Here is a 23,355-nt window from a genome sequence, read left to right on the forward strand (position 1 = left end):
ACCGAAATGTTAATGTGTAGCAAGGGCAAGGGAAGTAAACCAAATGGTCACTAGACCTTAGTTTTCATCATACATAACTCCATAAAAATTCATATGGATAAAAACTCCTAAACAAGGCCAACTGTGGTGCAAAAACATGATTTGCATGGGAAAAGCAAAAGAAGACTGACATCAGTGCAAATAAGTATTTCCCATAACAAATATACAAATCAATCTATTATAAATGAACCAACTTCAACTATATTCCATGTTGGAAAACATTGCTGCACCATAGGTTAAATCATTCAGGAATGGATCAGCCTTGGCTGCCTCGCACACAACATACTCAGAATATACAATGTCTATTTGTACTATTTTAGTTTCCATAACAAAGTTGTTCGTTCTACCATTTCTTCCAAGTAAGAGGATATAAAAGTTCCCAATAAGTGCTTAATGAAAGCTTCTAGTACATCACAAACACAGCTCTCAATCCTGATAACATAAGAGTCCAGCTAAGCCAATATGGATAACTAACTAGAGCAGAGGACCTACAGAAGTGAGGTAACCAACTATTTTGACAAGTCCTCTATGGTTTACAATATGCAGACAATAGCTATTCCTTTAATTGGCAGTCTTGGTTATCTGCAATTAGTTGCAGAACTTGACTCCTGTATAAGAAGACTGCCTCAGATGACCTGTTCTGAAATAACATGAATAACCATTCCTTCAAGATTTAAATGCTTATTAGTGCATAAAAACATGTAGCAATCTCTGCAGAGTGAGGAGGCTATAAGTATTGGTCAGAGCATTTTCTTTGAAGAAACATACAAATTCAATTAATTAACTGAGAGAGCTCAAAGAGTATAATAATTCACATACTTCAACTACGAAGAACGAGGAAAGCAAAAATAGCCAATACCATACGAACCATGATTCAAATTCTTCAAGGGATGAGAATATATCGGGCAAAATGAAGTTCAACAATGACCAAAGTTCTGCCAAATTGTTATGCAGAGTATTCCAGTCAATAGAAGCTTATTTTCCATGGGTAAAAGCTTCAACTCTTAGAATAATTTGCATTTTGAGTTTTTCAGCCTGTGCCCCTTCAGGATGAAAGATAGATGATTCAGACTTCAGCTATTATAGCAGAAGTGTCTATTAAAAAAATGCAAGCCAGAGCATATGCTTACAACAGAGAGAGAGAGAGAGAGAGTCTTTCACTGGTTTTCTCATCTACCACAATATATTTCCAGTTATAGTGCCTCAAGTGTTTGGGAGTTGTTGTTCCGGGCATCAGAGAATGCAAACTCATATGAAGTACCTACGATGCGGAATTTGGGAGTTGTTCTCGGCATGACCTTCCTCCTTATCTCATCCCTTCCTTTCTTACTGCCATGGTAGATAATTGAATTCACTGACGGCGTAAACCTTTCAACAAAAAGAAAAAAGAGAAGTCCAACAGAGTTTCAGTATTTCATAAACCACAAGAACAAAATAAATCCATGATTTAAGATAATTCACCAAAGAAAAAGATTCCGAAAGGTAAACCAAATGTCCAATCGCTAGGGCCCCCCACTACTACGATAAGGATTCCCATGGAAAGTTACCTTGATATCTCATTAACCCAATTTGAGAGCGTAGATAGTGGAGCAATGACCAGATACGGCCCGTCCATTCCCTTCCCTTTCAAGTGTGCAAGGAAGCCAATAGTTTGAATTGTTTTCCCAAGCCCCATTTGATCAGCAAGGATGCCATTAGGTCCATTTTGGCAAAGGGAGATCAGCCACTTCACACCTTTAAGCTGATAGGACTTTAACTTACCACCAGTCACCACCTGTAAATAAGGGTACCAGTTCGGCTTGCTCCTTCTCAGTTTTCTCCTCCTCAGTAAGATTAATATCTTCAGGATCAGTGCCTTCTTTAGATCTTGTAAGCATGGCCGCAACAGCTCTCTTGGCCTTTCTCTGAGATGGATAAAAAGTTCCCATGTTTCATGTAGTTTGTAGGCCAGGAAATAAATTGACAAGGAACAATTACACCTAAGAGACTAAAAAAGTTATGATACCAAACGTAAAACTCAAACAGGACCCAGAACAAACCAAACGATCATACTATTATTAGATAACATGCTGCGGATAAATGGGTATTCGTCCGGAGGATTCATCACTAAAAACATAACGCTATCTAATAAAGTACGACAGAAGTATTGTGCAAGATGCCAGACCACAAAATTAAGCAAAAAAAGTATAGCACAAACTCTGTACATGAATTAACTTAGATAGGCATGTTATCAAGTGACACTTGAACAAAGGTTTCATTCAAGCAAGAAAATCCAGTGTCCCAACTAGCTCACCAAATGGAAGTATATGGGGATCATCATCACGAGACGCGGAGACGGTAATTTGGTGAACCCAAGATGTCAAAGTTACCAGGCTCCAGCAAGGCAGCAAATACAAATTGGCAAGCACAAATGCAATTGAGAAAAATAAGAACAAATTAACCTTGACATCTGAATATCTTATATCAGAAGCATCAAGCATTACTTCCAGCTGAATGTAAAAATCTTAGCAGTACCGTAACTGTTTTACTCAGACAATCCATAGATCATAGTTTTTGCATTTTATGAAAATGATCCAAGTACTAATCAAAACTATTCCACTCATATAGCAAGATGTAGCTTCAGTACAGCTTTAAAGATTTAAAATCAACTCAATTTTCTTGATAGGGATCACAAAATTTGCATCAATGGAATGTTATTCTCCATCAATTAAACTCAGAAGCTTTCAGCTTCCTTGTTCTTAATTAACAATACTGACACATAGCAGCATGAATTACGTTCCACACAAAAACCTATATTATATATACATGGTAGAGGAAGAGTGCATGGGCCACGGCTCTGGTGCATGTACAAATTCCCACAAAGTATTTATGTGTAGAAACTAGGAAAAACATGAAGCTCAAAGATGGAGCATGATGGCATGGAAGGGTACAGGTAATGTAGACTGAAAAACTCCCATATCAAAATCAGATGAAATTAGACAACAGAAAGAAAGGCATACATTGTTGTAGTTTGTTGCCACTTTTCTTTTCGAACCACGACCTCAATTTTTTCCTTTAACAGTGTCATCATCTTCCTCCACACCATTCTAAGAATATCATTAATGAGAATTTATCAGTTAAAAGAAAAAACTATGACAACGTAAAAGTTTCATCTAGAAAGGGCATGAGTGGATACAACTGTAATGTCATCCATTTTCTCTAGCATGAACTTGTCCCAAATCGGAAGAAGTAGAGGACAGATGTGGTGGAGCCCTCATCTCAATGTTGTAAATGGCGCTTGGCGGTAGTAGGGCGGAGACCCACCTCCAAGCGCCAAGCAATTCAGCAGAATTTTTTTTTTTTTTTTAACAAACCATTATCCAATCAAACTATATTCCATGTATCCATAATGCAAGTTCAAACTTCTACCCTCTTGATGATCCTCTAAGAACCCCACAAGAGACTAATCAAGCTCTACTAATTTGACCAAAACAAAAAACTCTAGAAGGATTAAACATGCAAAGCCCTGATCGAGAGAGAGAGAGACGAGACAGAACTTAAAAGAGAGAGAGAGAAACAACTCAGATGAGGTCACGAGAGAGAGAGAGAGAGAGAGAGAGAGAGAGAGAGAGAGAGAGAGGGAGGGAGAGAGAGAGAGAGACTGAAGAGAGAACCGAGAGAGAGACATACTGGTGGGACCGCCGATCGACGACGATGGGACCTCGACGCCTCATTCATTGCTGGGCTCGGGCTCGTTCTTGAGTGAGAATGGGTGTGGGATGTAAATGTAATTGTAGTATACATATAATATACGGGACGGTTCAAGGAACACCAAAAAAACACCTAAAAAAACACCTCAAATCTCAATCTCATAGTTCCCGATCAAATTTTTATGATCTGAACTGTTCAATGTGCGCAGAATGTGATTTTCAGGGTGCTCGCGAGAAATTAGCGAAAAAAATGACCGGGAAAGGCTTGATTTGAGCAGTTTTTATTTGAACCGTTCAATAAAAAACAAACAAAAACTGATCGAATGAAGCCCTTCCCGGTCTTTTTTTTTTGTTGATTCCTCGCGTGTACCCTTAAAATCACGTTCTGAACACATTGAGCGACTCGGATTTAATACTATACATTTTAGGCATCCAAAGACGCCAACGACGCCGCCAAGACCCGCCATTCCGCCAAGATCACCTAGGCGGCCGCCAAACCTCCCTGGGCGCCAAATCAAACGCCAAGGGGTATTGGAGTGGCGGTCGGGCACCTCCAAGCGCCTAGGCGGCCGCCAAACCTCCCTGGGCGCCAAATCAAACGCCAAGGGGTATTGGAGTGGCGGTCGGGCACCTCCAAGCGCCTAGGCGGCCGCATTTAGAACATTGCCTCATCTTACAGGTATCCTGCTTTGCTTAGTTTTGTAAAGGACCGATGTGGTACTAAAAAGAAGAACAAAGGGAGTTTATTTGAGCATGAACTTGTCACACATCGGAAGAAGTAGAAGGCTTAAGAGCAATCCTTTCCCTTCAAAGCTTCCTGGTGGACTACTCCTATGACCACACGCGCGTACCCTCAAAGGCAGCATTCATGACAGCCATATGAGGTTGCAGTTGAAGTAAAGTTAAAGCATTCATAAAATATATTTATATATATACACGAGCTTTATATGTATATATACTAGTGTAATGCCCCGTGCTTTGTACATTACGCGCTCACTGCTCATTGGTGTAATTGATATTTGGGAAGCTAATATACGTATGTTGTTTGTATTTGTAATTATGATAAATAGAAAAAAAACATCATGACAATAGAGTATGGTACATAATTATATTCATGATGGGTGAAAGTCCAGATTTGTAGGTTGTTCACAAATTCATACAAAATACACTGAATTCCCACAAAAAGTGATCCATGAATCTTCTGCCTTTCTGTGTTCTGTTGCCTCCAAAAAGCTGCAGCTCAAAGACAACAATTTTGAAGGCCTACATGGGATATTATGATACTACTCATGACCACATAGTTGCCTCCAAAAAGCTGCAGCTCAAAGACAACAAAATTTGAAGGCCTACATGGGATATTATGATACTACTCATGACCACATATTGGACACTATAATCTACACCACAAGAATAGTAGAGGGAACGTTTACAGACACAGTTCAGACTGCATGCTGCTGATTTGAGGCAATGAAAGAATATTATATTCTCCAATTAGCAATTAGATTTTACTAATTACTACTTATTGAAAAGGGACAACCTCTACCTTGACCATCTAGCTTTATCTTCAATCAAGTTCCCGAGCTTGCTTCTTCCATCTTCCACAAAACAGCGACAAAGCATCTCTACATTTGTCAAATATCTGGAACAAGTTCTCTCCTACAGGTTCCATTCTTCCATTGCCTTGATTGTCAGTATAGGTTAACAAGCTCTCTCCCTACAAACCACAAACTCAATTTGAAATCTGTGATCACAATGATCGACCCCATTAAAATTAGTAAAACAACAGAATTGCTAAATCACTCTCGCAAGAATGGAACCCATAGGAGGGGGACTATCATTAGTTGACAAGTATTAAAGAAAAGGGGCGAAGGAGGTAGTAAATCATCGTTTTAAAGGTAAAATCATCACACAATACAATATTCTCTTTTTATTTGCTTCTCGCTAACTGAAATATAACAGTGATTTATATAAACAAGGAAAGATAAAAGACTAGGGAAACAAAAAACTATAGGTACACACATGAATAATGAATATGACCATATATACAAGGACCTTCAAACTAAAATGAATCTTAGCTCTTCATCATTGATTAATCTACAAAGAAACATGGAAAGATAAGACTCATTATAAACCTGATAACTTGGACTTGAGCTAATGAAAGTATCAGCATCAATAAACCCATCCAACACTTTAGATAGCTCCATAAACCTTTTCCAACCCCAATCACGCTCTTTCTGCAAGAATTGATGCAATGTATCTATAGAATTCACTTATAATGCTTTAATACTAAACTAAGTAGAACCAGAAACTCCATTACAACAGAACTCCCAACATGTAGCCAACCAACCAGAATATTTGAATTTCTTCGGATCTTTATTCACCACTGCAATAGTGAACAGTGCAAAATGACTCCATCCTATTTTAACCCAAGAGAAAAGAAAAAGAGATCAGCTAGAAAGCAAGAAAATAGATTATCAATGACCATTTGTAGTTCAATAATTACAACTTACAAGCATACCTGGAAGAAGTTTGTCGTGATAAACCACACAAAGAAATAAAGAGAGATAATTGCAGACATCACATCCTTGAGGATAAATGAGAATATACCTACCGCAATAAGAAGCTTACACTAGAACAGACAAAGTGCAACAATTTGCACATGATCACAATTCACCGGCACCTCTCCTATGCCTAACCAAACCGAGCCGTAAGTCCCAATCAAATTGGGGTCAGCTAACACCTCTCCTATGCCTCCCGAAGAAAAACACTAGTAAATTTTTCCAACCTCTAACTATAGAGATTTTTTGCTTTTTGATATCCTATAGATATATAGAAAATGCCTCAAGGGGATGACCGCCATTTACAAAAGAAGGCCAAGGATAAAAAGGCCCCCTACATCAATCGCCCAAAAACCAATCAAAAGGAAAAAAATCCATGTATTATGTACTCTCCAAAAGCCAAAAAAAAATCTGATCATATCAAGGAATAGGTGATGTAGGACAAAAATGGAGAGTTTTTGTATTTTATTTTCTTTGTTTTAGAATAAGATTTTGGTTAGGAATATTTTCGTTTAGGTTAGAATTATTAACTTTCCGTATTCGGTTTAATTTTGATTTTTGCCTTTATTAGAATTCTTGGTCTACAAGAATTAAGATTTTATTTTAATTAATTAGGAAATATGTTTTATTTAATGCCGCTTGTTTTGGCATGATTTATTATTTCTTTTACAGTAGGATTTCTAGGGTTAGGGTCTTATAAAAAGGGCTGTAACATATTCAATTATTAGACTTTTAAACTTTTATCAATAATATTACAGAGATTCTCTCTCTTTTTCTTGTGCGCAAGATTTGCTCGTTGCGACGAGTTGTTTATCTCGTTTGGACTAGTACGCTAACTAGTCTCTCGTGAATTCCGCTGCGTCAAGTGGTATCAGAGCAAGGCTTTACCTGGTTCGATGGCACCAAACAAAGTTGAAGACACACCCATTGACGTTCGTCGTGGTGAAGTATTTAACAAGACTCGCACCAAGGGATTTGCCCATGGTCAATCTGTTAAACACAAAGTTGATAGGAACCGCGTTGAGGGATTTGCCCGCAACCAACCTATTAATCAAAATGTCTCCGGAAGATATTCTTATTATCAACTTGATAGTGAGGATGAATCTGAAGACGAGTTATTTGAGGATTATTATGGATATCAGTCGAATAAGCGACATTCAAGGTTTGAAGGGTTTTACCGCACAGATGACGACTTTTCAACTTTTCAGGTACAACCAATAATTCCTAGTTTTAATGGGTATTGCCATCCTGAGAATTTAATTTATTGGTTTCGTAAAGTTGATAAGTTTCTTGAGTATATGGAAATTCCGGAAGAAAATGAAGTTAGATACGTGACTTGTAAATTACAAGGCTATGCTTCTAGATGGTGGAAGCAATTGCAATATAATCGGGAGCGCCAGTATAAACAACCAATCAAGACATGGCTCAGGATGAGACGATTGATGAGTGATAGATTTCTTCAATCGCATCATGGTCAGATGTTATATGAAGAGTATCGAAGAAATCTTGAGTCCAAGCGATTGTCCCGAGATAATCTTGGGTTGTCTTATTCTTTTTCAAGTAATAAAAATTATACCGTTGCGGCTACTGAAAACTTGAGGGACACATCACTGAGACTGTTGGGTTCGGGTCACTCAAAGCGTCAACAAACCGATAAAAATCTTTCAATCTCAGATTCCTCGCGTTCCAGCTATTATGATGGATGTGAAATCGCAGAAGAGGAAGGAGATCGAGTTGAACTAGAGGAGGTGATATTTGTTGAGCCCAACATCGAAGAAACAGTGGAGGTCGATGTTGAATGCAATCATTATGGGTACAATAAAACTGATGATAAAGAGAAAGTTGACCTTTATATTAGCAAAAAAGAGGAATGCAAGATTGAAGTTCATGATCAAGATGAAATTGGCATCAATACTTGTGTGCAAGAGAATATTGAAATTATTTCAGATGAGACTGCGGAGGACCAAAATAATATTGCATTGGAGGCTTGTGCGTTTGGGCTTGATGAATCACCCGCAATAGAGTTGACTACAACACTACAAGAAAATATGGCTGTTGGTGAAATCCGATTTTCTAACAAAGGAGTGCCAACCAATTCTATAATAAATCAAAGTCTAGAGAATCAGCAACTTCAGCATAAGGTTCTAGTTGATTTTCTTGGAGTGCAGCAATTTGATTGGGTTCTCAACATTCATCTAGTGAATTTTGTCAACAAGTTAAAGCACGCTGAGAAACAATCTTTGCAAATACACTTTTTCTTGAAGTTTTATTTCAAGTTAAGGAAGGAGTTGAAGTATTCTAAGTATCTGTTTCTTTGGCATGGAAGATGGCAGATTCCTAACGAGAACTCGAGGTCGAGTTCTTTTGAAGAAAAGGAGACTGATGTAGGACAAAAATGGAGAGTTTTTGTATTTTATTTTCTTTGTTTTAGAATAAGATTTTGGTTAGGAATATTTTCGTTTAGGTTAGAATTATTAACTTTCCGTATTCGGTTTAATTTTGATTTTTGCCTTTATTAGAATTCTTGGTCTACAAGAATTAAGATTTTATTTTAATTAATTAGGAAATATGTTTTATTTAATGCCGCTTGTTTTGGCATGATTTATTATTTCTTTTACAGTAGGATTTCTAGGGTTAGGGTCTTATAAAAAGGGCTGTAACATATTCAATTATTAGACTTTTAAACTTTTATCAATAATATTACAGAGATTCTCTCTCTTTTTCTTGTGCGCAAGATTTGCTCGTTGCGACGAGTTGTTTATCTCGTTTGGACTAGTACGCTAACTAGTCTCTCGTGAATTCCGCTGCGTCAATAGGTGATTCCACACCCTTAACTCCCAACTATGCAAACTAAGAAAAAGACTCCTGAGGCTAAACATAGTCCTCTCCACCCCATCTAAATATCTACTATTCCACTCTCTTTGAATTAGCCACATCAAGCAAAGCAGGACAAAATCTAGCGCTACCGTCTTAGTCTGCCCATTGTAGCCCCAAACCATTCTTGAATCAGCTCTCTCACCACAGATGGAGAAGAAAATAACGGAACTATAGGGAACTAGATAGAGTGCTCTAAATAAGAATAACTCTACCCACTTGTACAATTCATGCATTTTCCAAGTAGTAAACTTACTCTCCAATTTCTTTTCAAAAAAAAAAACTTACTCTCCCATTACCACCAAATCGCAAACTGCATTGTATTTAACAGAATATCCAAACGGAAGCTCCAAATAAGTACCATATATAAAAATTGTGCAAGTAGACACATTGAAGTTCCTAAAGGCTCGTGGCTTGCATTTACTTTTGCACAAGAAATATCTCCGCTTACACAAATAGTTTTTCTTCTTTGGAGTGTTATTGGCACAGCATAAAGGGACACTAACTTGTGCAATTAGAAAATAGGGGGAAAGAAAGGAAAAAATAAGTATCAACTTTCAAGCCATTGGACAGGTGCATTTAGTAGCATTTTCCAATAAATCATCCCGTAAATAATGAAAACGGCGTACAAGAATGGATTTCCTATTCTAATTCTATCTAAAAAGAATACTCAACAAATAGTAACTATACAAACAAAATTAGTGGAAATAAATCCCCCTCCCCGTAGTCTAAGAGATCTAATGATGAGAGAGAGCATCTAAATCATTTTGCTTCGGAAAATTAGAGCATCTACGCCATTAAATAAAGAAGTTCTGTAAGTTAAAATAACATGTCGATCACTCCATTATTTTAAGAAGTTCTTTCTTAAAATAACATGTTGAGCATCTACGAATAGGATGCTTCAGCCCCTCAAACCACAACTACGTAACTATAGGGAACTAGATAGAGTGCTCTAAATAAGAATAACTCTACCCACTTGTACAATTAATGCCTCTTCCAAGAAGTAAACTTGCTCTCGAATTTCATTTCAAAAAAAAAAATTACTCTCCCATTACCACCACATCACAAACTACCTTGTATTTAATAGATATCCAAACGGAAGCTCCATAAATGTCCAACAAAAGAGCCCTAACCTACACCTGTGTTTGCTACCAAGATCTCCACATTTACCACCCCATCTACAGTAGTTTCACTATTTGTTAAATGAAAAATGCTAAGCACCGCCCTAAGGGCAGTGGATGATGTGTAAAAACTGTAGCGTTATCAGTGAAAATTTTATCAGTATCCATGAGATGTGTATTTATAATCTAACTTGTTTGGCATTATATGTGGCAGTGTTAAGCAAAAACCTTGTCAAATTGATCTTAAGACCAAGCACCACATCAACACAAATCAACGTACTCTCAACCCTCTCAACAAATCAAAATGGGAGCCACTAAACCATTCCACACCCCACATCAAAGTCAATCAATCACCATCAACTACAACCCTCTGGGATCACAAGGAGAACCCCACAACTGTAATTATAAATGGTTAACAAGAAATATGGCCCCTCTGCCTCCACCCTAGACCTTTTAAAAATACCCCTAGCTACCCAACTGACAGTCATAGATAACTGCTTAATTGAGATGCTAAATGTCAGGGATGAAGCATGCACAAACCAGTATGACAAAGTTTGATTTCAACCAATCATTTCATCAAAGCAACTAAAAGACAAAACGGTACTAACAGACTAATCAGATATCCCAAATGTAAGGCAGTTATCACAGACTCACAACACATGAGGCTAAACTGGTACGAGTTATACGGAACCATTTGCTAAATTATATCCATATGCAAAATCTAAGGCTTGGATCAAAATCCAGAAAATATCCCTTTCTCAACCAGTACAATAAGGAAATCATATAATCATGTCAATTATAAATTAGACCAATCCATAGGTCAAGAACTTCAAACCATAGCAAGTTCAAGCCAAGCCAAGAGGCTCATACATGCTCATGTCAAGTGTGTATTAACATGAATCCACAAGAAGGAAAATGAATGGTGCAACCAAAGTATATAACACTGCATTTTAAGAATCGGTCCCAAATAATGAGGAACCACCATAACAACAAAAGTGAACTAAACAATTAGACTAAAAATGTTGCTATCAACAAAAATCAAATGCAGGTTCTACATACCATTTGTAGCTACCAACCTCAAATGCATTACTGCGAAGTTCTCTCTTGTTTATCTGTCTATCTTCTGTGTATACTTCCCATATAACTCGCAAGGTTTTGGTCCTGCAATGTCATAAAATAGCAAAAACCGAAGTTAATCGCATAATGGATGCATAATGACAAAGCAGGTAACACAGATTGGTTGACAACTTGATACTGGTAGGAAAATCTGAAAATTGTTATTACAATGAAGACCCAAAACTTGATTTCACAAGAATGCCAGCGTACCACCTCAATAATGGTTTCCATAGTATTTCACTCCATCTTTTGTACTACCAAATTTGTTTACATTACCTCCTCAGAACTACTTGAACCCAAACAAATCCTTTCAAGTCTTGCGTTTCTGCTACACCTACTTTAACTTCTCAATTTATTTATTTGTTTGTTCTCTATACCGAATAATAGTCTGAACTCTGAACATACCCTTATCATCCACGGGCAACAACCACCATCCCCTCCAACCCTTAACCTCCCCCTCATCCACCACCATGCTAGACATAATTAATCAATTCCTCAGCATAAATAATTGCATATAGGTGAACTGCAGCTAACTATGCATGAAACATGACTGGCTTTATTTGGTTGAGAGTTTAGTTTAGTTTAATTTTGGTAGTGGATGGAGAGAAAAATAGGGTAATGATTGAAGAGAGGGGTAATGATTGGAGAGAGATAGAGAGAGATGAGAAAGTAATAATTGGAGAAATAGGGTAATGATTGGAGAAAAAAATAGGGTAATGATTAAAATCTAAACTAAAACTAAAAATAAAATGGCAACCAAACACTACCACTATCTTTTGCTTTAAGTAGGTGAATAATCCCTACTCTGATATTCTATTGCATCTCGTCTTCATTAAAAGGTAGATAACAAAATGACACCATTACCCTAAATTCATAGACAAAAAAGCTGCTAGAAAAAGTCAGGTACGTAGAGAATCGTTACGAAGACTATCTTACCCATTTAAATCCACCTAAACTCACTCAAGGTCAGTGTTCTACAAGTTGACCAAAGAGGACACCCAACGCCTAGATTTTAGGGGGACCCCCAATGCCAAGATTTTAGGGTCTAGAGGTAATTAGGTATTCTTACATTAGTCCACATCACCAATTAATCGGGTAGGCAGCGATTTCCTAAAAGAATTTTGTGGTAATATGTGTAACAGTATTACGTGTTCTTCAAACAAAATATATATACATCACACATGTCGTAGCCCTAATTTTGCTAACAAAATATATAAATGACACATAACAAAATATAGAAAAACCATCTAATCTCCAAGCACCGACTAGTCGGCCTTAGGTGCCTCTTCCACCCAAGTACCACCTAGCGAGTTATAGAACATTCCAATTGGTTAAGCTTTACTGCAAAATTTGAGCAGTTCACCAACACCTTTTTTTAAGCAGTTGATTACGAATGGCTATGGTGGTTGATTAAGAAACACTTTTTTTAAGCAAAGGAAAAGCATCTTTGTTTGGCTTCCATCAGCACTAGCCTTTTGCAAACATCTACAAGTTATCTATGCCTCAGCTAATACTAGCAATAAACCTCAGATTTCATCCCTATACCCATATTATATCTTATTTTGTTGTATGTGTATCTCTCTTTATTTATCATGTCAGGAGGAGAAAAAACCAACATCAGGTACAATAAGGGCTTCTTAGTTGATTAATGTTAACCGCATGGAAGCCTTTCCTTGGTTTGGGAACTGCACTCCTCCAACAACCTATCCAAGGAATGGACTGGAGGATGCAGCATGAAAACTTTATTTGCAAGGGGCGTTTTACTTTATTTGTAAGGGGCTTTGAATTGAGAGAAATAACTTCACTGGATAAGAAGCATGGTACAAGGCCAGGCCACACAGCAGGGTGACTGCTCCAAATACAAAGAGAATATTCCCCACTCCTAAATGAAGAGTCCAACAATCATCGACCTGTTGCCTGGAACCCCCTATAACGCATAGGTGGTCAACTGCTGCAAGGGAGGTGTAATTAGCGCGTGGACGCAAGATTCGGAAAATTCCATCAGTTCATTCCAGATTAGCGTTGGGGCGGAAGGAACCACCAACACAACAGTCAAACTCCCCAAGAACTCTACGCTGCGAACGCCGAGGCCTTGTTAAACATGCGGTGCAGCAAGCATTGTGACACCCACAGTCTTCAAAATTGTACAAAGAACACTACACATAAAAAATAATGCATAAATCAAATCTAAGAAGTCCTAAAAATCAGATCCACTAACTCAACCAAGATAGAGAAAGATGGGTTTGTCAACAAGACTTTCCTGGGCTTTCTTCAACATCAAAATAGAACACTCCGTCATGACAATAACCCGCGAGGCCACAGTTGCCTACGCCGCCATGTATCTAATCAAAGCTCCTTATAGGTACGTTATAATACCCATCATTCCTCTTCATCTCGGGCTTAGTTTAAATAAAATTCAAGCTTAGACAAGAATTCTCATGAAATTAAGAGATAGATGACACATTTAATGGACCTTTGTATTTCTAATGCTGCCAAGAGAAAGAGAGAGTCCTTGCAAGCAAAAGTCTAATTTAACAGAGAAATCATGGAATTAATCCTTTGCACTTTCTAAATAAGCATATTTCATCACATACGTTTTCAGTAAGCTAATTTAGGATTGACTCACTCAACCCTCCAACATATTTTTCTTGCCTTGCACCAAAGCCCCCAATTGCAAACAACCAAATCAAATTGCATATCTAATGGCACATTTTTTAGTCCTAGTTAAAATAAGTACCATATATAAAAACTATGCAAGTAGAGACATTTAAGTTCCTAAAGGCTCGTGGCTTGCATTTACTTTTGCACAAGAAATATCTCCGCTTACACAAATAGTTTTTCTTCTTTGGTTTGTTACTGGAACACCATAAAGGGACACTAACTTGTGCAATTAGAAAATAGGGGGAAAGAAAGGAAAAAATAAGTATCAACTTTCAAGCCCGCTTTGGACAGGTGCATTTGGCAGCATTTTCCCGTAAATAATGAAAACGGCATAAGAATGGATTCTATCTGAAAAGAATACTCAATAAATAGTAACTAGACAAACAAAATTAGTAGAAATAAAGGGAAAATTACAATAACCCCCTTTAACTACCACCCAGCCACACATTCCCACCGTCACCTATAAAATCCAACACTTAAACCCCTTCAACTACCATTTCGCTGAAATCGTGAGAATGCCGTTTGCAGTCTGTTAATTATTTGGAAGGAACTCAAATAGTGGACTACTTTGCCCTCATTTCCCCTTTCATATTAAAAACCCATCTCTCTCTAAATTACAACTGCAGTTCTCTCTCCCTCTCTCATCAACTCACCAACACCCCCTTCAAACCCCACCTTAGGCGACGCAACAAAACACGCCCTCGATAAAAGTGGTGGCACCATCGAGAAAACCCACCTGTTTGACTGGCCCTTGCTGCTACTCCCTTCCCCCCTCATCCTCTCCTCGAACTCCCTTCCGACGTCACCAAAACGACAACGCAGCTAATCGTCCGTTTCAATCTTCCATCGGACCAACGACTCATATCTCTCTCTCTCTCTCTCTCTCTCTCTCTCTCTCTCTCCGAAGGACCCGCTTGATCTTCCACAGCTTGCATGAGCCTAAGCACCGGTCTAGCATTTTGGGAGTTGAATCGAAAGCGAGAAGCTCGTACAAACCTCGCTGGGTGTGGCGAGGTTTTTGAGCATCACTAGACCATCTCTCTCTCATCGATACGGAGGCTAATTCGAACGGTTATACATCGTCACAGTTCTACCTCGTTGACGTCATCATCATCGCCGTTGTCAACGTCATCAGCGTTTATGGGTTTGTGCTTCAATTTCTGATTGGGTTTTCGATTGGGGTGGTTTTCGATTGGGTTTTGTTGTAGTGTTTCCGATTGGGTTTCCGATGGGGCTGGTTTCAGGGATGGTTTTTTTTTTTTTTATCAAAAGAATTTTGTGATTTGAATAGCCATTTGGTTAGGCGATTGGGTGGTGAACTTATTTGGTGTCTAGACAAAGGAAAAATTTGCACTTTTTCTTGCCAATTTGCTTAGAATCTCATTGAAATCTGTGTCTCATCTTGATTTTGATTTCGTGCTCCATCCGAGTCACTTGACTGAGTCAACTCGTGTTTTGGTCTCCACAATACCAAACAATTGTAGCAAATTCTCCCCTCCTTCTCACCCCCCGCTTAGTAAACCCTAATTTCACAAACCCTAGCAGTCAAATTAGAACACACGATGAAACCATCGTAGTCTATCACAGCTGATTTCTTCACGTTTGTGAAATCCGTGTTTACTTGTGCTTTTGACATTTGAGAGTTCTCGGAGAGTGGTGAGGTTGAACCCCTGCGCGTTCTCCGGTTTGTACAATGCAGAGTAGGTACATGTAACCCAAAAGAAAATGGGTAATAAGGTAAATCCAACACTTCTGTTAACGGCATCTTCACGATTTCAGCGAAATGGTAGTTAAAGGGGATTAAGTGTTGGATTTTATAGTTGAAGGGGGCAATGTGTGGCCGGATGGTAGTTAAAGGGGGTTACTATAATTTCCCCTAAATCCCCCTCTCTGTAGTCTAAGAGATCTAATAAAGCATCTACATCATTTTCTTTTTGGTGCTTCGGAAAATTAGAGCATCTACACCATTAAACAAAGAAGTTCTCTAAGTTAAAATAACATGTTGATCACTCCATTGATGCATTTGCTGGAAACAATTTACTCATCAGAAGTTCAATTATGAACAAGCATAGAATATCGGAATCGTTATCCACTCCCCTAAATATCTATTGCAGTAAACTCTATTTTGGAGGCTACAGAAAATATTGATTAAAAAAATTTATACCACAAACGTCACTCCATTCAAAACATCTTTCAATGAATCAGGCAAAAGAATATCTCCAGTTAAGAAAGGAAAAGAGAATTGCACTTCATATGTCCACATCTATGCAGTCAAAATGAACATAAGAGCCTCTTTTCAAACCTTTATGCCAAAGGACTTTGCTAACCCAAGCATCATTTATAGATGACATCACTGACCTAACAGTGAATAGAATCAGCAACCATTTTTCTCTATGATTTCTGTTTCTTTCAATGGTGGGAGAAACCAATTTCACATACATGTATATCTCAAGGGAATATTAGAAGATTTCTCACCAATTGATGCCAAACTCTATGGCCCAACACTTCATATCATCAACATATAACACAAAGACACATAAATATGTTTAAATTTATTGAGCCTACATGATACATATTACATACCTGAGGGCATCACATTGGCTAAACACTTGCTGATTGGAGATCTACGCGAACTTGCCAATCTTTTCATCAGCAATCTGATTCCGATAAAGAGCCCATACAGCCTTCATGCATAGTTGAAGATCCTCACTGAATGCTACGAGCATGTCTGCCTCTAACTCCCATTCCAAATTGAGGCCTCTCCTTCTTCAAATTCTAGATATAAGTTCACTAAAGTTATCTCCAAGTATTAGTGAAAAATTGAGCTGCTTGTACGCTGGATTCTAAAAAGAATTTGGATTCCAAATATCAATGAATTTGTACCATTTTACGAGCTTAGCCATGGCTGATTTCTCCCATGTATTTGCCTTGGCTTCTAGACTTCTTCTTTTTGTTGAATTACCCCTTCAGCTTTCGTCTCACCATTGTGCCTTTCAAATGATGCATGGCTTCCTCTCCTATCCTGCTCCATCCTTTTTCTCATCGAATCCTCAAATGCTCACAAACATCATATTGATCATGAAATGATTTTGTAAAGTTTCAACAGTCGATCCAAGTAGATTTGCGGGGAAAATGGATGAATTTGAAATATAAATTGTACTTTTTCTCCCAATTTTCTTTTGTTTTTGCAAGAAACTTAAAGTTGAGAATGGGTAGGAATTCCTATTTCTTCATGGATGAAACTCATAATGACATCTTACGAATGAAAAATTCTGACATCAATTCTTGAACTTTTTACTCTCTTTTTTTACCGCCAAGCGCCCAGTATCAATCTAGCCTACTCCCAAGAGTTGGGTTATGGCCTGCTTTGCTAAGCCAAGGCCGGCCGACCATTTTGAGCATTAGAAGCCTCCACATCAAAGGCTCGACTTAGCAATGACTCAAAAGCAAGAACTCTCATGTTTCTATAAAATTCTTCAATTGAAAAGATATTTTTCCCCTTTGCTTTTTTTTTTTTTGCCATTCCCCTACTTAAAAGGAGCCAAGTAACACCATATATACATACATAACGGTGCTATATGAACATATACATAGTGATGAAAAGACAATGAGCCAGCATATTCAAGAGTACTTATACCTTAGTGATGAAAAGAGGAAAAAACAAAGATAAAGCTTGAAAAATAGGCGAATACCTCCTGCATTGGATTCTCTTATATTGGGGTGATATTCTTTCGAATTCTTTTATGCTATCACTCCCTTAATTTCCTCGTTCTACTACAGAAAATATCACCAAAATGAATAAGCCATTTGTGATCTAGTTTCAACCAAGAGCAACGACGAAGGAGAAGTCATAAGTTGAAGTATACCTTCTTTGTTTCGTTGAATACTTCATTCATTGATTCCACTTGCTGCCAATGCACAATCAAAAAGAATTGCTGCGAATTTTGTTTTAATCTTCCAATTCTGTCTAAGGGAAAAATTGTTAGAGGGGGTGAAGAAAGAGAAGAAAATTCTTGCTAGAGCAAATATCAGAGCCACGTATAGGTTATTATTTTAAAAACTGTACAAATAGGCTATTTACTAAACAACTAATACTCCAGTTAAGTTTGAACATGACATTCTTCATCCAAAAATCCATGTCTATTGCAAACAGAGCCTAGTCAAATTAGATTCAATGAAATTTAACATCAAATTCACAAATCAATCAACATGTAAGAAACAAACCAAAATCTATGGAGCATCTTCTAATCCACTACTACTAACCAAAGAACAATTCATGTAAGCAAGACACACCATATTAAACGCACCAGAGTAGTTGAATGTGTACAAGTATTTAGTGCTCAAAGTAACAGAGAATAGCCAGATAAAAGTTCAAGTACATGTTAGACGGTAAAAGTAGAAAACAAAATACTTGTATAGACATGGCATTCTTCTTGGATTCAAGCTGACTTCTAGCGCACAAGGATCAAATCGTTGATCAAAGTCGCATAAACCACAACTACATTTGACTCAATTTGAGAATAGATTACGTAAAAAAAATTCTGTGAAAGTACGATAGAAACAGATGTATATATATTGTGTCAGACCATAAGTCATATAATCAGCAACCGAAACCAACCATCAAAACCCTAATAACCCAAACGCATAAAACCCTAATTTCACCCTCAAATTTTGATTCAAACAAAGACTCCACCAAACCTATCGATACCACATAAACGTTCCCAAAATTTGAACTGAAAACTATCTATCCTCTCTAAATAGTGAGAGAGAGAGAGAGAATAACTGAGCGCTCCTACCCTTTCTTAGTCAGATTTTGAAGACTGCTATATCCGATGACGGAACTATCGAGGGGCAGAGTGGGGCCTGTCCCCACCAACCCCACCTTTTTTATATGTACATATTTTCAATTTTGCTATGGTTTATAGAATACAAATTCATATCTACCTTCTTGTAGTTATAGACTAATATCTCTTGTTCATAAAGGTTTTATATTTCCTGTATATCAATTAATTATTGAATCAGCTTTGAACACCAACATTTTATTGGTCGAGTGCTTAAAGTTTGGAATACCAACTTTTGCGTATAAATTATGTCTACAGTTTAAACTTAATTCTTTCTTAGTAATATGGTGGCTATAAGAATCAACAAATGTTGGTCCGCAGAGCTATTGTGAAGCCGGATGCCCCCAGTCACACCCAATTTCTTTTTTAGAGTTTAGTTTGCATAATTTTGATAGATGTTTACAAAAAAATTATTCAACCATTAATAAAACGTAAATGACACCGTGCGATAATGATACTACATGTTGTCCAATGATATGATAACAATATGTAATGTACTGTGGTGGAAATTTTTTAGGCCCCCTTCACAATGGAGCTGCATATCTTTTACTTGGTTCAACCAAATCTCTTGAAAGTAAAATCGTCAAATAGAAAAATGTTCAGATACTCTTCCCCACAGCACAAAAAACAAAAAAGACAGAAAGTAAATAAATCGCCGAGAAGAAAAAAATGTGTTTTGGTAGATTTATAGTAAGTACTCCAGATAATCAGTCGTAAGAGCTTTTCCTTTCCAAAAGGTAAAGGGCCTTATGTGGGATTGAAAATTAATATGACAGGAAGATTTTCCTCATTTAATGTGACAACAATTCGGAAGAAGTCCCGGTAAAGATTTAGAATTTAGAAGTAAGCAAAACAACTGTGTTCCATACATCATAAGTTCTGAAATAGAATGAAAAAAAGGTAGCAACAACTGAAGGAGGTCGATACTTATCTGATTGGACTTCATGTTATGTAACCTATAAGTACCTCATTTGGAGAATCCACATTTCAAAGTGTTCTGACTATACGTATGCATCTGGCTTACAAGAATGGAGCCACAAGATAAAAGAGACCATTGTTCGGAAGACTCACCAATCGCTTCTCTTCGTCAGAAAGGGATTTTTCCATCTGATCAAACAGATCACTCCACCTAGCTTGATGCGCATCAGCATTTGCATTGTCAGAGCATCCAGCAGCAGAAGCTTTCGTAACGGATTATTTTCTTGGTTAGATGAGATTTCCCTAGACATTAGCAAAGGCAATTCTGTATGAATCACAGCTCTAACCCTCTTCTTACTGCATCGCAATGCTGTAAGAAAAGACAGATGCATATATAAGTGTATAAGACTCCCATAACAACTTGCGCTTGAGTTTTAACCAAGTAGAGCATTACCTGTTAGATGCCCTTTAGTGTCTTGATGAAGAAGTTCTTTTCATGGTACACCAGTATTTTGAGTTTCATCTACGTCAAACAAAATACTTCTACCATACTTTTGGATCTACCATTAATGAAGGTTTTATGACTACACCGAACATTGCAAAAATGCAGAAACTATTTTCCGGGAAATATTACTACGAAAATTGCAAATGGGGCTTTGTCTGGCTCCAAATTCCCAGCTGTTCTGTTTGGGTCATACATATAACCTGTTTACAATATCCGGTTGGACCGGTTCATACTAATTATAACGTACTAATAGATAAATTAAAGAGATACCTTACGTGCTGTGAAAATATATGAGCATCTTACATTTGTGAGCTACAAACACCTAAACCTAAACGCTATATATAGATCCTGAATTTAAAGGCAAAACAAGATGTAATGGCAATGTTAACATTGGGTAAAAAAAACAAATTTTGTGGTTAACATAACAAATAAAAATGGGCTTCTTGATTCACAATTGCTAATTAATATTCTTCTAGTTTTCCTAAGAAATCAACCAAAACGGAAAAGATACGAATGCAGCATAACAGCCAGAAACAACAAACACTGGTCCCAAACTTGCATGTATTATCTGTGGATGGCTTCCATCAAACAGTCCTAAACACCCTCAGAAGTGGACCAAGTAAAAAGTAGAAGATAAGAACCAACAAGTAACCACAAGATAATTCCGTAGACCATTATGTATGTCCCATCCTCTTAAACCAGTTTCTGCTGTCTACATGCATATACAATCCAAATAGGGGAATCTTGATTCTTGATAATACTTGATGAGAAAATCCTGATGGCACCAAAAAATTTAAATATTCATAAGCATCTTTAACACAGAAACATGACACAAACCTTTAGGAGTCAGGCGTACATCTCGTCAAACTAGCTTAATCCTCGTCTTCCTTATAGATTTGTCAGGAATAACTTAGACACATATTCTATCTTGTCTGGAGTGCCAACATAAACCGCAAACTACAGCCTCTACTTTCCAGAATAGCTCGATAATATGATAATCAATTCCATGGTTGCAAAATCCTTCGACTATGCGTGACGAATCCCCTCTAGAATCTGTTTCCCACACTCCCAAGTAAGGATCGCCCGAGAATCTCATTCCCATTGAGAAAGAATCGGTTTCCAACAAGGACACCTAGTTGCTTTCCTCACCAATCCGCTCGAATAAAGACAAGAAAATCTTATTTCATCTTTCCATAGTGGGACCGCATACATGTGGGAAGGGGGCTCGTACCAGCTACACACTCGAAAGAGGACATCCCTTTCATTTATCTTGATCTGACTATCAAGCATAAAAATTCCAAACGAAACTAAAAAGGAAAAAAAGAGAGCCACCAAGGCAGAGAACATCAGCAGCACAACGATAACATACTACAAAACAAATTACCTTGAGTTTACTCTAGTAGTTCGTACATAACATTTACCTATATTACCAAAGCATTTGCGGCTGACAGATCACTGTAACATACTCATGTTTTGCCATATATGCTAGAAGTCTAGACTCTAGAATTAACACACACTTAGACACGAACTCCTAATCTTTGAATCTTCTATTCCTCTCTCACTCCCACTGTCGCTCTCGCTTCGTGTAACTAAGATATATTCAATAAAGAAACAATGATCAAATGACGGTTTTCAGTTGAATTTTTTTTTTTTACCCATTCTATACTCCTACCCGTTCATGAGGTCATAAATGGGATTTCTTCGACCCTGAGCTACACATGTAAAGCATGGCAATAGAGTCAATGGACCAACAAGCATGGCAATAGAGTCAATAGACCAACAAAGTAATTCAAATGAGATTAGTGCACATCCTCCATTATGAACACCAGCACTCAAATAGCTTAGTTCGAAAAAGTTCGGATGAGGCGGCATTGAAGAAAAATGCCAAAACTGATCCACCAAAACAGAAAGCAATATAACAAATGAAATGCTGCATTATAACAGAATGCTGCAAAATCACAGGAATAGATTTTATTTACTTTCTCCAGCAACACATCTGTACTATGTGTCAGTTCTAGCAGGCAGAAATAAAACATTCGAATAAGGTACAGACGCACTGTTTATTTTCTGCAATTTTGAAGTTGCAGGGGACTTATAAGAATTACTGCAGTTAGTTTCACAATAAACAAATACAGCAGCCCTAACACTAAGGCTGTGAACGCCTACTATAAATCATGGATTTGTGGAGAAATTTATGATACAAACAGAAATAATAGGGAAAGTGGAAACCAAGGAATCCTAAGTCTTTACAGAAATCCTTGATTCAAAATTTCAAATACAGCCTAAGGTAGGGGTGTTGGGACGTGGGAGGGTCAGACGAGATTATCTGGAGGTACTTGAATCATCTACTATACACGCTTGGTTCAAAAGATATGTGAAACATGAAATATGAAATAATATGTTACTCTGCAATACTCTGCAAAACACACAATCAGCTTCACATCTTAACAAGCTACATGTTCTACTTAAAAACAGTGATTTTTGATACCTCGACGAGAGTAAGAGAGTATTTTCTAATACAATTATTTACTTGTAAAAAAAAGACAAGAGTAAGAGAGTCACAATATACATCATACTCCATGAAACAACAGAATAAATTGCCACTTTGTACATACTATATTTATCCAGTTGCAAATGCCGACCTGTTGCCCGAAACCCCCTCTTTCTCTTCTGCTGAGTAATCAATACCCTTCCCCACCGCCTTGTTGCGCCGCTCAAGGTTCGGCATTCTGAATTTCGTCCTCCAAGTATAAGTCATCTAATCAGCAACAGAAACCAACCATCAAAACCCTAATTTCATCAACTGAACCGAAACCATTCCCAAATCTGAACCGAAAACTACCTATCCTCTAGAGAGAGAGAGTGGAGAGAGAGAGAAGACGATAAAAAAAAAAAAACAGAGAGAAGACACGTAGGAGCGTCTGCCTCCCCTCTCTCTCTCTCTGTTTTTATTTTAGAGAGCTGTTAATTGCTCCCGCGTCAGGGGGTCTGACATCGGTCCAGCCGATTTTTCCGTTTTACCCATGCTTTCTC

At 37.7% G+C, this 23,355-nt stretch overlaps 1 protein-coding gene across 19 annotated transcripts; it reads right to left on the reverse strand.

Moving 5' to 3' along the window:
• Positions 1 to 23,312, reverse strand: LOC131336716 (ATP-dependent DNA helicase DDM1-like). 19 transcript variants are annotated; one of them, XR_009202930.1, is made up of 9 exons: positions 19,971 to 23,306; positions 17,925 to 18,021; positions 16,942 to 17,832; positions 16,642 to 16,833; positions 11,341 to 11,442; positions 6,076 to 6,111; positions 5,861 to 5,962; positions 5,272 to 5,442; positions 1,209 to 1,407 (listed from the first exon to the last, which is right to left on the reverse strand). XR_009202930.1 is itself a non-coding variant. In XM_058372652.1 (5 exons), the coding sequence occupies exons 1-4, from the start codon at positions 20,004 to 20,006 to the stop codon at positions 1,233 to 1,235; spliced, it is 639 nt and encodes a 212-aa protein (XP_058228635.1). In that variant the 5' UTR covers positions 20,007 to 23,306; the 3' UTR covers positions 1 to 1,082; positions 1,208 to 1,232. The 19 variants fall into 19 exon arrangements, 1 of the variants encoding a protein (XP_058228635.1); XR_009202926.1 differs by having other exon boundaries at positions 6,076 to 6,144; XR_009202929.1 differs by having other exon boundaries at positions 5,861 to 5,985; positions 6,076 to 6,144.
• Between the last annotated feature and the right edge of the window lie 43 nt (positions 23,313 to 23,355).

The sequence above is a fragment of the Rhododendron vialii genome, chromosome 8a (genome assembly GCF_030253575.1).
Source record: "Rhododendron vialii isolate Sample 1 chromosome 8a, ASM3025357v1".
Taxonomy (NCBI): domain Eukaryota; kingdom Viridiplantae; phylum Streptophyta; class Magnoliopsida; order Ericales; family Ericaceae; genus Rhododendron; species Rhododendron vialii.